The sequence below is a fragment of the Tinamus guttatus genome, unplaced genomic scaffold, assembly GCF_059628265.1.
Source record: "Tinamus guttatus ecotype Peru unplaced genomic scaffold, ASM5962826v1 Tinamus_guttatus_pri_ptg000314l, whole genome shotgun sequence".
NCBI classification, from domain to species: Eukaryota; Metazoa; Chordata; class Aves; order Tinamiformes; family Tinamidae; genus Tinamus; species Tinamus guttatus.
Window position 1 is genome coordinate 6,728,168 of NW_028288848.1, and position 14,251 is coordinate 6,742,418.

Consider the following 14,251-nt stretch of genomic DNA (forward strand, 5'->3'; position numbering starts at 1 on the left):
CAGGTCTTGGAGCCAAAAGAGGCTGATTTTGGAGCCCTTTAAATTCCTGCTTCTCCTCTGTGTTAGGACTACCAAAGGTGTCTACTGTAAGACTGAAATCTATGAATTAGGAATTAAACCCAGGCCAGCCAGCATATGAGGGAGATCATTAAGATTATTTTGGTAAAGAGAGTGAAACAAGACAATCATTCAAGAAAAGCAACAAGGAGCCCTTCCAGGGTTTTGTGCTGCAACAAAAATCACAAGATGTTTACAAAAAGGGATCCAAGCTCTGCAGCATATGCTTTAAAGTATTGTTGAACTCGTACACATTTTGTCTGTGCCTGGCAAGGGAATTTGAGACTAAAACACCTGCAAAGCGGTCAGGAAAAACAACCTTGATAAATACAGTCTGCGTCCATCTCCTAATTAAGCCAAAACCATTGCCAATGCTAACATATATTTCTCTGCTATTTTTGTTTCTGCAGAGGCAGGTATTTGGCACGTAAAACTAGGAGTTCTTTGGCTGGTGCTACACTTCTTCAGACTAGGCAGTTCAAATCCATCCCCAGTGTATCAGAGATGGGACCACACTGAAGAATACTTTTCCCTTTCCTCTTCTATCAACTTTTCTACCAGAGCTCCAAACCCTGAATTCAGGAGCAAAAATGAAACTTCATGCCATGTATTAACTTCCAAAGCTAAATACGGACATACAAAGGAAGATTAACTAGCAGCTTAACTCACCTTATCTTGCAGGCCCAGAGCCTGCAGCCAAGAAACTAGTAAAGAAGAGATCTACAGCCTGAGTACCCTTGCTCACAGAGCAGCCCCACATGGGACAGACGAGATGAAATCTGGGTAGCGATTCCTCAGTAAGGAAGGTAACACTTCTCAGTAAACTTTGTTAAGCAGCCCAGGGATTCCATCTAACTTCCTGAAATGCTCAGATCTTGAGGAAGAAATGTTTCCAACCAAAGCAAGGCAGACAAAGGTTCACAAGTGGGAAAACTCTGCAGACAGTTTGTGTGATTCTCACGGGTATCTAAGACATTTCCTGAACTTAGGAAGACATTGCTAAACAGCAACCCAATATGACACAAGAGGTTTTCCTTTCTGCCCAGTAAACAAACCTCTCCTGAACAGACCACTCACCTGTACAGCCAAACCTTACAGCGCAGCTAAAACACTAAAGTGGATCTTTTTACAAGTTCCCTGTTGGGCCAACCTAGCAATTTGCTCTCATGGAGAAAATAAAAAGAGCTGATACAATTACAGACATTAGAAGGAAGCAAAATTAACCCAGGCTGCCATCGTAGGAACAAATCACTTCCACTTTGAGTTCATCGCCACTCGGTCTAACAGGCTCTACTTATTTGTGGAAGAAGTTTCGGAGGGAAGTTGCCTGCCGCAGTGAGGTTTACAAGGGTATTGAAGAAGGATAGCAACGTCATCTCAAATAGACACGTTTTTTTGCCTTACAAATATGTTTGCTCACAAGCCACATCAGCTCTATAAAACCTAAGCTACCACAAAAATACAGAAGAATTAATCCTCCCCCAAAGCCACTTGAAAAAAGAAAAGAAGCAAGAAGAAAGTGCATCAAGCCAAGACACTAAGAACAGACTTGACACTGTCAGGGTCAGCTCTCAGGCAGCAGTGACTGAAATGAAAGTTATTGGCAAAAGGGGGAAGTGACCCAGGATGTACCTGACCAGCTGAACCAAGCTGCCGTGTTTAGGGGAACTGGTCTGTATAATGTCACTCAAGTAACTCATTTGCTCTCTGGACTGGGGCCAGTGGCAGAGACAACATTTAATTATGCCACTACATCAATGGAAAAGAATGAAGGAAAATTATTGCAGACTGAAATCAGCTAGGGCACTGCAAGAGAAACATTGTAATATGAATCAGCTAGTAAATAAAGAGCAATAATTGAAAGTTAAAACGCTGTTCCATAAAGAAATCAGATAATCTAAGAAAAATGAAATGTTAAGTTATACAAGTAGAGAGGGAAACACACACACACACACACGAATACTCCCAGCATAGATGTAGTCAATTAAAAGCTGAAACAAACCACCTTGAGATAGTGCTGTTTAATTCTTTATCTAAGTTGTTGTGGGTCACAACTATAAGTGAGATCCTCCCCACCGAATCCACCTGCTGCCTTAGTTCAGATGCCAGCTAGTGCCAGAAACTGTTCAGGTCAAAAATTTGTTGCTGCTGGCAACTCTGAAGTTTCCCTACCAAAATACTGCAAGGTCAAAAGAGAAACAAGCAGTAGCAGCAGCAGAGCTCTGAGTAACCAAGCTCCACTATAACCACAGTAGTGTCTAGTGGATTGTTTTGTCATGCCAAGGTCCCTATGTAACCAAAAAAAAATCAAACATTGTAAAAAGCACAGGAAATGATAAGCGTGGTCTATTAACTCTGTTCCTTCAACGGTCACTAGAAAAGACCCAGAACCAAACCAGGATCATTATCTTTCACACAGTTAAACTTCGTAATTTTTTTCAGGCTACTAACTGAAGAGTGAGGTGAATTAATTCTGCAGATAATCTTAAGGCTTTTATGTTTTCTTACATTACATTATTTTAGCAACCACTTGATCCTCCATCTTGGCAAAACTGGCTTAGGATTTTAAATTACAAGTAAAAAGAAATGTAACAAAACTCAAAGAAAAAGTCATAAGTGTATTTTAATTTGTGGAGTGTCTTGTACTGGGCTACGACCCGAGTTCAGTCAGGCTGATTAGCAGTGACAGCATGTCGGAGGTCATTACCATTAAACATACCTCAGTGAGCAATTTAATGGAGTTGTTACTTTACCACTAGCAGCTTTCACAATTGGGTTTAAGGATCAATAACAACAAACTCAGGATTAAATCTGAGCACCCTCTGCCGGTCAGCAATGAAGAGCCTAAGTCAAGCAATTTTGCACCATCTATCAATCCTGACTTTTATATATTGATGCAGCACAACTGTGCCACTGACAACTACTACACAAAGGAGCAACAACTGGGCATCCTTAAACACCAGGTGGGGTTTATCCCATAAAGGCATTGCACTGATTTTTTTCAATTGGGGAGTTCCCACTTTAGAATAGCCCATTTTCAAAAACCAGCTCTTACATGTTTGCGTGCATGCTACGAGCATGCATATGTACACAAGTATATATAAAACACACATGAATTTATGTCTATGTATTCTGTATATCTGCATATACAGATATATACACAAATATTTCCTTAACTGCCTTCTTTCACAAACTGGCTTGCCTCTGCTTTTCCATTTTCTTACTCATGTAAGGATGATATATTTTTAACCACTCTGAGTGTATTGTACACACATTCAGCCTATATGGAAGCACATATCCATAAAGCAGGCCACTTTTTGTGTATCCCAAGCAAAGCCTATAGCCATCCATTATAAAAGGGCTAGGTCAGCAGCATTTAGCTCTTCTCTCTCCAAGGAGAGATGCCAAATAAAGCAAATTTGTGCAGAAGGTACTATGTGGGCTGCTTGCAGCTGCTCACTTTCTTAAAAAAAAAAAAAAAAGAAAAAAAAAGAAAAATCTCTGAATGAAGCCTCCTCCTTTGTCAGGCTTTCCATAAATACAGTTCTACGGCGTGTCAGGAAGTTAACACGTGCTATAGCTTCCAAACAGCAATGCTATGTATCCTACAAATGAACACTGTCCAGGTCAGCCTTCTTTCACTTAAGCAAACCCATAAATGTTCCTTCAGAGTCCTCCTGCCTAGGCTGGCAGCAATTGTAATCATTCAATATATAGCCATGTGTGTAAGTGCTCCTCCCAAGCGCCCAGTCTCTACTTTAGGGCCCCAAAGGCAGTGTCTCCTGCACAAAGGAGGGTATCGCACTGAGCGGCTCCGGTGGGACAGGAGTAGCTGCAAGATGGAAGAGGGAACAAAAGTGCCCGAGTGAGGACTGCAGTGTGCAACAACGGTGCATAAACCACCCTTCAGAGAAAGCCATTACCTGCTTCCACACTACAAACTCAGCTCGCTGGTTGTTAAAAGCATTTCAATGTGAAAAACAAAATTACTTCAAAAACGATGATGTGACTGAATTTCAGATAACAGGGAAATTCAGTTTATTAATCATTGGGTTAATCTATTTATTCACCTTGAAAAAAAAAATTACTGATCAGGAGAAAGTCTATTAAAAGAATACAATGATTCAGCTGCCACCTTCCTCTCTGAGTAAGCAACCAGAAGATGCCCCTTTGAACTCTGCATTAATAAAATTCTCATTAAATGCAAACCTGCACAATGTTATCTTAAAGAGGCTCATTAGCTTCAAAAAATTACTCTTCTCCAAAGTTGCTTATTTCTTTATAGGTGAAAAGGTGAATTTTCAAGGCACTAACTCCTGGGTCCTAGATTAGCCAAGCAGTGCTACACATCTGGCAGTTCATCATACCTTGATTATTTGCACATAGTGTACAGACAAATCTGTGGAGAGGAGTTGTCATCCTTGTTATGGGTAGGATAGTAGTAGGGAATCACAAACTCCGGCAAGGCGTGAAAGATTTCAGCCTTCTTCAAATTTCCAATTTAAGTCATAAAGAAATTGTGAATTGTCTTTAAGAAGGAGAGGTATAAAGGGCAGGTAGGGCCACAAATGTTTCTCAGTACTTAAGCATTTTTTTTTAATGGAAAGAACCTTGGAAATGGAAAACAATTTCTGATTTCTGCTCTTCTCACTTAAGTAAAAATTAGGAAAACCAGATAAAATACAGCAACAACAAAAACCATGAGCAGGCATGATGGGGAAGAGTGTCACAATAAAGAGGACAGTTAATACCACAACAAGATATATAAGTGGAATCTCCCTTTAGCTGAGGTTAGACAAGCATGTGCCAGTGATCCTTTAGGTGCTCCTCCTCATTTTCCCTCTGTACAGGGAAATGAATTAGATGACCTCTCAAATCCAGCACTGCAAGGCCCCAACAGGTCTCCATTGCAGAAATCTCCTCAACAGCTACTCCTTTACCACAAAGGCAATGCGCCCTTGAGAAGCTGCAGACCTCTTGCCTTCTAGCTGAAATTCATGTACTTCAGGATTTAAGAAGCTTCTTAAACTCCACCACATGCGCAGAGACATGTGTGACTTACATCTGTTATAGCTGCCACTAACAGCCCTAGGATAAGGAAATTTTTGATAGCTGTTATGAGACAGATGTAAACAAACATATGACTGACACTAATAGAGAAAAAAAAAAAAAAAGGTAATCCTTGCTCATAAAAATATTTAAGAATGACGAACTTGAGGGAAAGATGCAATGTAAGATGATTTCTGTAAACTCACACTCCGCATGGCAAGGACACCCAGATAGGAATAGTTTGCAAAGACAACCCTCTGCGGGGAAAAGCATGATCAGCAGGACGCTGAGGCAGTGGCAGCTAAGACAGGTTCGTGGCAGTATATCATTGCCAGTCCATATAGCAAATATGTCTTATGATAATACGGTAATGCCTCAACATATTTGGTTTCTTTAACGAAGCCACCAGCTGGACAGTCCTAAAAGATGGATTTTTAAGCATCTTTTCCCCATTTCTCTTAAGGAATTCGGGCTTGCACAGAATCATGCAGGTGCTACAGCACACCAGAGAGCAACAAAGGTGTGTGCTCAGCTCCAGCTTATGTTGCTGGCCTAAGCCTGCAAGGAAGCCTTACCACCAACTCTTCCTACAGTCACTGTGACAGAAGTGGGACAGCCAACAGCCCAGGACAAAAGGGTCTTTCCTAACTGCCTGCAGAAAGCGTTAGAAGTCTGCAAGCATTCCTGGAGGAATAATCCCTGCTCATTTTCTGCTGCATGACTTGAAGCTTCCAGGTTTCTAAATTCAACGTCTTAAGGCCAGAAAGGACCATTATATCATCACAGACCCCTGATTTCATCCAATTTCCCTGTAGAAAGATTTTAAAGACAAGACCAATATTTTCATCTAAGGCATGCTCTCCACCCCCGCCAAAAAAAGCATGTAGCCCTAATCAGCACTACATAGTGTGAAGCTTCAACCAGCTTCATCATTAGCAGAAGTACCTTTGAATTTGGCCATCTTCCAACTGGCTGCTCTGAAATCTACTGGACTGAAGGATCCTTCAAATGTAATATTTTCATCACAATGAAATAAATAAGGAGATGAAATATCTCCTCTCCTCTTCAGAAACAAGAAATAAGTCAAACAGACTAAGTCTAAACTCTCTCCAGGCCTCGAATCATTGAATCATCTCTAACATACACTTTGTCTAATTTCACTGAACGAAAAGCAGTCATTAATGAAAATTAAGCTAAGCCTAATGAAAGACCAGATGAAAGCCTAACGTTCATGAGCAGTTGAGTAGAGGAGGGAAAAAAATTTTGCTACTCTAGGCTATCAAGAGTCTAGAAGATGCAGAGTTTTCACAGCTTCCAGATAGTACTCTACACTGAACACGTCTGATGCAGCTTGTCTCAGGTGCTGCTTGTTTGGCTTATCTTGTCTTAGTTGCATATTGATCTTCATAAAAACAGCTATTAAGTCAACAGCCAACAAGGGAAAAAGCAAAAACCTCCCTTATGGAAACCAGAGGGGAGCACAAACCCTTGGTGACCAGTTTTATCTCTTGCCAGCACAGACTTCTCTCCCTGGATATGCAGATAATTCCCAGGGCAGACACTTTGTGTTGCTTTAAATGACATTACTTTGCCAACAACTACCTGTTCTGCTGCTTCACACAAGGAGCATTATCTGCCCACGAGCATTCATTTATGTCTGTTTGCGAAAAATAAAAATAAGGATAGGAACAAAATGAATCTCTGAAACCATACGTGAGGTTATAAAGCCTACAGATCTACTAAGGGAACCTTTAAGGTGGTTTATAGACACATAAAATGCATAGTGACTTGAAAGATGCCCTCAGAGAATTTACCCTGCACGATGTCTTTCATAGGGATGACAACCTCGAGCCGTGTACACGGTAGTAAGTTACCTGCTGCTTCGTCAAAAGACATCATTCCTCTCTAAAAGGGCACCTGTGAAGTGACTGGGCTAGCAATGGACGGACTTAATCGGTGTAAATATTCGTATATTTTATGGTTTGCTTACAAGTCAGAGGCAAATAGTAAAATTTCTGTCTCAGGTTTCTTCCCTTTTCCCATCAAATTGATTAAGATACATGATCCCAGCACTCCACCCTCATCAGTCCTAATATCGTGAAAGAATCCAGTACAAGAAAAAAGGAAAAAAAAACCTCCAGCCTCATAAGGAGAGCAGAGCAGAGCTTCTGTCCTTGAACAGGCAAAAGAGGTTTAAAAGAATATTGAACCGTCTTTAAATAATCAGTTTTAAACATGCATTAAAATTTTGCAATGTTAACAGTGGCCTGGAATATGCTTATTATTGCTGGCTTATAGTCCCCTTCGCAGCTTCACAGAATTGCAATAGAATCACAGAACAGAAAGAAATCCATTAGGCCAACAATTGCCCTGGCAGCACAGCATTGTTCCTTACAGCACAACTTTTCTCAAGGGTGCTGTGAGGATTAATTCATTACAGCTTGTGTCATGCTTTGAAAGTACTCAGTCTACAAAAGAACTAGGAATTATTAGAAAAAGGACAATCCAACCCTAGCGACCCCATCTTTATCTTCCCTTGGCCTTGTTTAGAGCAGCAATTTCAGCTAACAAAAGCAAAAAATTTCAAAACCAAACTCGATACAACAAATGTGAAAGTGTCATGATAAGGATGCAGTCACACTGGGCAAGATCTCCAAACAGGTTATTAGCTTCTATTTCTTACCTAATATTGACTAATGCATGGGTCACCTTGCTTGCAGGCTCCTTCCACTGACCAGCATTGGTAGAAAGCCTTAGAACTGAAAGAAAAAACAAAAGACAACAGTTAACGGTGCTAGCACTGAATGGGCAATGCAACATTTTTTTAATTCTAAATGTCAAAAATACTTTGTTGAGATGGCAGACTCGTGAAAAAACAAACAACCAAAATAACCCACGGCTGTCTTGAACATGAAGTAATATGGAAAAGGTATGCAGGACAAAATGAACGGGAGAAAGGAAGCAGACCGGAGAAAAGAGAAAGGAATCAAAAGAAAACCAGCTCCTCTTAATTTCACCATTCTTCATTAAAGTTGGTTTCTATCAGAAATAGGAGCAGAGGCCCAGTCTATGCCATCTGCTATTCCACCCATTATTTCTCTCCTCCAGCTCCTCCTACTCACACAAGGTTCCACCTCAACTAGACTACAGCTTATGATTTACATCCAATCCAACAGTGATTGACTTTCTACCTTCTCCTTTATCTGGAACTGCGAGAGAGTACACATCAGTTTAGAGAAGAATGCTCCATTTAGCATCCAGTATGTCACTCTTGCACAGATGGTCTCTGACAGACTAGGGAATGGTTCTGAAAACATTCTGCAACAGGAATAATTTCTAGTGAACCTAAATCTTTGCTGCAAGCATCTCCAGAACATTTATTTAGGTCAGAATCTGTAATGCTTCTAGAGTGCAGTAACCTGTGCAGCTTTTGCTAACTATCAAAAGAGTAACAGAGTCCAGAGCAAATAATTGGGTTTTCTTCCACATTGCCTGAACAGAAGGGAATCTTTTATGAATCAGTATATCCAGGGGCTTCTGGGGTTACATCTTAGAATAAAGGTTTGCCTCACACTTACAGACAGAGGAAAAGAAATTCATCCCAATTTAGGATCATCTAGAAACACTGATGCTACAAGTGAACCTGTAGACACAGTGGCTGAAAACTCAGACCTATTATTACACAAAAGAAGCTTTCAGTTCTGCAAATCTGCACAAGCTCAGATTTAGGACCAGAAAACAAATATCAAAACTCTCTCCCTCAAAGTAGAGGGCTTCATTCACATCCATCAACAGTAGAACTAATGGATGAAGTAACTTTCCTTTTTTTCTTAACAGATGTCCCAGGACAAAGATGGAAGAGCAACCATAGCTTAAAGGATATGCTCTGACAAAGCCAAAGAAGCTATCGGGACATTTGTCAAAACTGGCTGGCATCAAGACAGCGATTCCTCCTCTCTTTCTAGTGTTCCCATTATTTGGCATTTGCAGAAGGGGGAAAAGAGTCAGCTCTGAAGGTGTCTTACTTTAATACCTCAAATACTGTAATGAATTCAGAGAGGGTTTCCATTCAGTCATCTACACTATTAATTCAAAGGATTTGCTGTATGTAGCAGGATGGAAAATGAATTCATCTGATAAATGAATTGTTTCAACCAGTCAAATGTGCCTGCTGCAGTCCAATTGAGTAAGTATTTCAGCGTCTTATTCTTCCATTCCAGTTTCCTTCAGCTTTCACAAGGGAGGGGTTTGAAAAATTGCTGAGTAGTGAAAGTACCTCATCTTACTAGCTGGAATTCTTGGGAATAGGGAATGGGTTAGCAAAAAATCTCACCTGCTCTGCAGACAAAATAAGCCTCCTGATTCTTTGCACAAAACATGAAAACTGCAGAAAATTTATACTAGAGAAGTGTCCATTTTCTGCTTGTAACTGGTGGGAGTATTTGGCTCCTTTTATTTTGGTGAAGACAATTCTTCCCTATGTCAGCAGAGTTCTGTGACCAGCTGCCTCCTCCCCCCACCCTTTAAATCCCTTTACTGCTTAAATCACTCCTGTTGTTCATGGGGTGATCATGCTGAGAAGGGAGCAGCGGGGCTGGGGAGGAAATGTCCCTCTGGAACAAAGCAAACAAAGAACATAGATACATTATTCTCTTCACAGCTCCAAGCATGCAGGCACTGCACCAGCCCTGCTGCAGCCACCCTCCGTGTGTACCCTGCCTGATTGTGCCTCCCTGCGTTCTTTGCTTCTTTGTTCCTCTTCCTCCTGCTGTGTTTCACTTGGTGGCATTCCAGCACGCTTCTTCCTTTGAAGCATGGCAGCCTCTTCATGTTTCGCCAGCAGGCACATTCTTCAGTCCAGTGATTTGCTCGTCATCGCAAGCAGGTTTGTGGGGGCTGTTCTCTTAGTTTGTTTTAGCAATAAGCGCACTAAGTGTGATTTGTCTAGCACAGCCAGGTTCTTGTTATAAATTTCTCAAATTCTTTTCCAAATTCTTGCTCTTGATGCATGCTTCCTGGTGCCGACTGGTTGTGTAGCTTGTGCTTGCCCTCTCATTTGAGGCTGCCAAATGTGACAGATGCAAACTACAAATTGACTGAACTACACGAAGATACATGAAATATAAACTCCCACATAACTAGTTGCACCATTAAATCTGTATTTCCAGTCACAGTCAGTGGCTGCTAGGGAGGTAACACATCTCTGCTAAAAAGTCTGGTTTCAGACTGAACAAAACGTATCCCTTTAACAAGCTTATCCCTATCTCAGTTCTTAAGTTACCTAGCATACTGAAACAAAACATGCCCATTCACTAAGACCATCAGCAGACAGACAGAAAAGACAAGACACAGGAACAGAACTTGCACGCACACCCAAACCATCTGTCTACAGCCTTCCTGACCAGCCAGGAGCACTCACCCATAGAATAAAGGTTGTCAAAATTCTGATGCATCCGAATGATTTCATAATACAGCTCATCATAGCTGCTGGGAGTGGGGAGAAAGGTGTCTCCGTAAGTGATGAACATGTTGAATAAGTTCACGACCTACACAGAAGTGAAACCAAGTTACAACAGATATATTACATGAAGCCTAATAGACAGAAATAAACAATATAAACAACAATAAAACAAAACAATATAAATAAATTAGCTTTTGATTCCATTATGCATTATATTGCTTCATGACTTCATCTATTTCATCAGTGCAAAAGAGACAAGAAACTTCAGTACTGCCATAACTGGGGCCTGGAAAAGGAAGCGTGTACATAGGGTTCTAAAGTTTCCTAAAGTTCAATTAAGATGAATTAAGTTGCTTAAAGTAGAGAATTTGCTTTTTCTATACTCACCATAAGAGCCAGGGTGAAGATGTTGTGTTTCGCCAGCAAAACAGTCTCATTAGACATGAGGAACTTCAACAAGTTGATCAAAGCTAAGAGAGAAGGAAAAGATATATATATATGTTTTAATATATGCATACTAAAGTTAAAAGCAAAGGCATTCTCAAAAAGTCACTTAGCAAATGACAGTTAGATGACTTAACAAATGACAGTTATTTTCACATCCCAAGTGTATTTTTCCTCACTGACTTCCCAAACCTGCTCAGGGTCAAGGTGAGCTACTTGTTAACTTAGTGAGTTCACCAGGGATTTTTCTACCTTCCAGATCCTCAAGTGAGGGCTAGAAACCTCCTCTGTCTCTTTTCCGCTTCATACATCGGCAGCACGATGCACACAGAGTCAGCCCCAAACTGTCACTCCTGTTGCTACATGAAGCTGAGACAAGACACAACAGAGGACGGCACTGCTTTGCTGCTCCCTTATCTGAGTGCCTCTTCACGCGTCTTAATTGTGTCAGTTATCTAGGGCTGTGCAGCAAAGACAACAGATCTGGTTCAGGCTTGTTTTAAAGCAAAACAAAGGCTCATAGCACCCATGATGGGACAGTGATCATGGCAATTAACAAAAGGGTTGGCTAAAAGAGCTTTAATCACACAAACTTTACAAACAATTGTGTTCTGTACACTTGGAAGACGGAAATTTCTTAGTGTTGTTGCCTGCAAAAATTTTAAAGAGAAAGTTATTTTCTTCTGTGTGATGTCTGCCTAAAAGAAATTCTTAATGTACTCTCTGCTCTGAAACCAGTGGGTTTAATGACTTAAGACTTCTGAATTAGGTGGCCTGCAAAGTCAAGCTGAAAAGCTATAAAGGCATTTTTAAAAGGTTCTTAATTACCTACTAATTGGTAACAGCATCTAAGAGGTAATGCCAGGCAGGCTTTTAATTCTTACAGGCACAACTTCACTTTGTTAAATCTACTCTTTCTCCCCTGCCCCAGCTTGTGGCAGCACCTGCATGAAACACGTCGCTGCTCACATGCCCAGGCAGTCAAGAACCAACATCAAAATAGGAGATAACAGCCCTGCAGCCCGGGATCAAAGTCACATAAACAGCTATTGCCCACTGCCAAAGAGCAGATTTGAGACATGTCATCTGAGAAGGGAAAAACCTAGCCACGGATTTAAAAAAAAAAAACTTAAATACAATCTCAAATTCCTAAGCAGTATAAGAATATTTGGTTGCAGTCACCTCCAAATGCTGCCACTATCCATGTTACACACTACACAGTAACCAGTGAGAAAAGCAACTGCAGTTTGGGAGGACGCTGCAGATTGGATAGAGCACAGGGAACAGGAACCCAATAAGCACAAAATTATGGTCTCCCCGACCTCAAAATCCCAGAGTATTCAGAAAAAGCAAAATGAAAAATCTATGGCAAAGAAATGGATCTCAAGAGATTGGCAAAGACTGGAATTAAACACATTAGAGACCCTGAATACAGTCCTGAAATCACTGCCTTCCAATGCCAGAAGTTCTCCAGTATCAAAATTTTACTTATGTCCCCCAAAAAGGAAGCTCACGGGCCTAATGAGGCTGTTTATTCACTACCGAGGGAGATGCTGCTTCAAGTTTTCCCTACAAGCTGGAGGCTTGGAGCTGAACTGCAAGCAGAAGAAACCAAGTTTTCTGCAAACTCCAGATGCGCAGGCCATTCCCCCTTACAAGATGCTCCAAGATTAAGAGCCCCCTTCACTAAGCAGAAATACCGATCTGTTCTCAGCCCAGCCGCAGAAGCCCCGAGGCCGTTGACAACACCTTATCCTCGGACGCAAACACCCGGGACCACAAGCGGAGGCCGGACTAATCCAGCTCTGCAAATACTCCTGTCAGATATTTTTCTGCAAAACAGCCATTTGAAAACAAAGAAGTAGCAGGTACAGATGGGCTCTCCGCTGGAGCAGAGATCCAGCTAAGCCCAGGTTTCCAAGGTAACCAAGTCTCCACAGCAAAAGCCGCGGCCTCCCGCAGTCTCTGCTTTGCGCTGAAGGCAGCTGCCCGCGTCCCTGTCACAGCTGCTTATTGGCCATTTTTCTTTTTAATAGTTATGAGCATGTTTTACCTCCTGCCCAGCCAGAACAGGTCATATAGTCACATCTTCTGACCGAACTTTGTCGTTCCGCTGTTAGCAGTTGGGCTTTCTGGAAGCAGAGGGATTTACTGTAAGAAGTGGCAGGAAGCCTTGAATTTTCATATCGCCCCCTCTCACTTTTATAACAGAAAGGCCTTTGGCAGGGGGCAGTGATGGAGTCTGGAGAGAAGTCCTTGAACAACCAGACACAGTGAACAAGAAAGCTCATGGTGGAGAGAGGTTTTTGAAGAAATATAAACTTTCAATATTCATTCACTGAGAGAGCAAATGCCCTATAGTTGTCTACTAGCGTGTTGATCAGATATCCCCCTAAAGCACACACATGGCTCTATTTTTATGGCAACACTTGGAAAAACCTAACCAATCCTCCAGTCCACCCTGGCAACAGCTCCTGTGTCTATTCCATTTGCAGCAATGAATTTGATGATGTTTAATTTTCCTGTTTCAGTTAGAAAAAAAAAGATATTACTGCTGCTTGAAATCAGTCTTTGTACCCAAATTGCGCTACGTAACAGCCCACTCGCAGTCAATCTGTGCTGCTGCTCCCCAAGATCTAGAGGCAAGGGACACTCCGCAGGGAAGAGGAGCTCTGTGCTGGCCTCAGAGCTAACGAGAAGAACAAATGGCCAAATTTGCAGCCGCTGCGTGTACTACACAGATAAATTCACCTGTCACCTGGGAACTGTGCATTTTTAAGACAGTTGCAGTCACCCTAGTCAGGGGCAACACTCCATCAACGTGCAGAGAGCCAGCAAGCTTTTCTTACACCACCGCTTTTGCATCAGTCCATCCGTACAAGCGACACAAAGAAAGGAGCAGGAACACTGCAGAGTTCGAGTCCTTAAAGCTGGGACTGTGTGTGCCTCAAGTCTGCTTGCAAAGGAAAGCTGCATGGAAAGCGAGCAGTGGCCAGGACTTTTCAGGATTAACAATTTTTAAATCCTGCTGCTCTTCAGTGCCATTGCACACACAAGAAACTCTCAGAGCAAAGGTTCAAGTAGCTGAACATCATCCATTCCTGAGCACCAACGAGGCAATATTACTACTCCCAAGCAATCTGAAACCAAGCCAGATGTGTCACGTTTTCCCTGCTGCAATAAACTGTTCTTCTCTCATATCCCATCTGCAGGTTGCCCTTTCCCACACAAGTCAGGAAA

General features: G+C 41.7%; 1 protein-coding gene across 4 annotated transcripts in view; it reads right to left on the minus strand.

The window, feature by feature from the left end:
• The window catches only part of ARMH3 (armadillo like helical domain containing 3), a 121,454-nt gene that overhangs the window by 55,736 nt on the left and 51,467 nt on the right, over positions 1-14,251 (minus strand). For all 4 annotated transcript variants that reach the window (XR_015913594.1, XM_088528701.1, XM_088528700.1 and 1 more), the window contains 3 exons: positions 10,955-11,037; positions 10,526-10,652; positions 7,790-7,865 (listed from right to left, as the gene is read on the minus strand). Coding sequence is in view for 3 of the 4 variants with exons in the window: in XM_088528701.1 (XP_088384827.1) it covers positions 7,790-7,865; positions 10,526-10,652; positions 10,955-11,037 (286 nt within the window). In the remaining variant the exon portion in view is untranslated. The remainder of the gene's footprint in view (positions 1-7,789; positions 7,866-10,525; positions 10,653-10,954; positions 11,038-14,251) is intronic.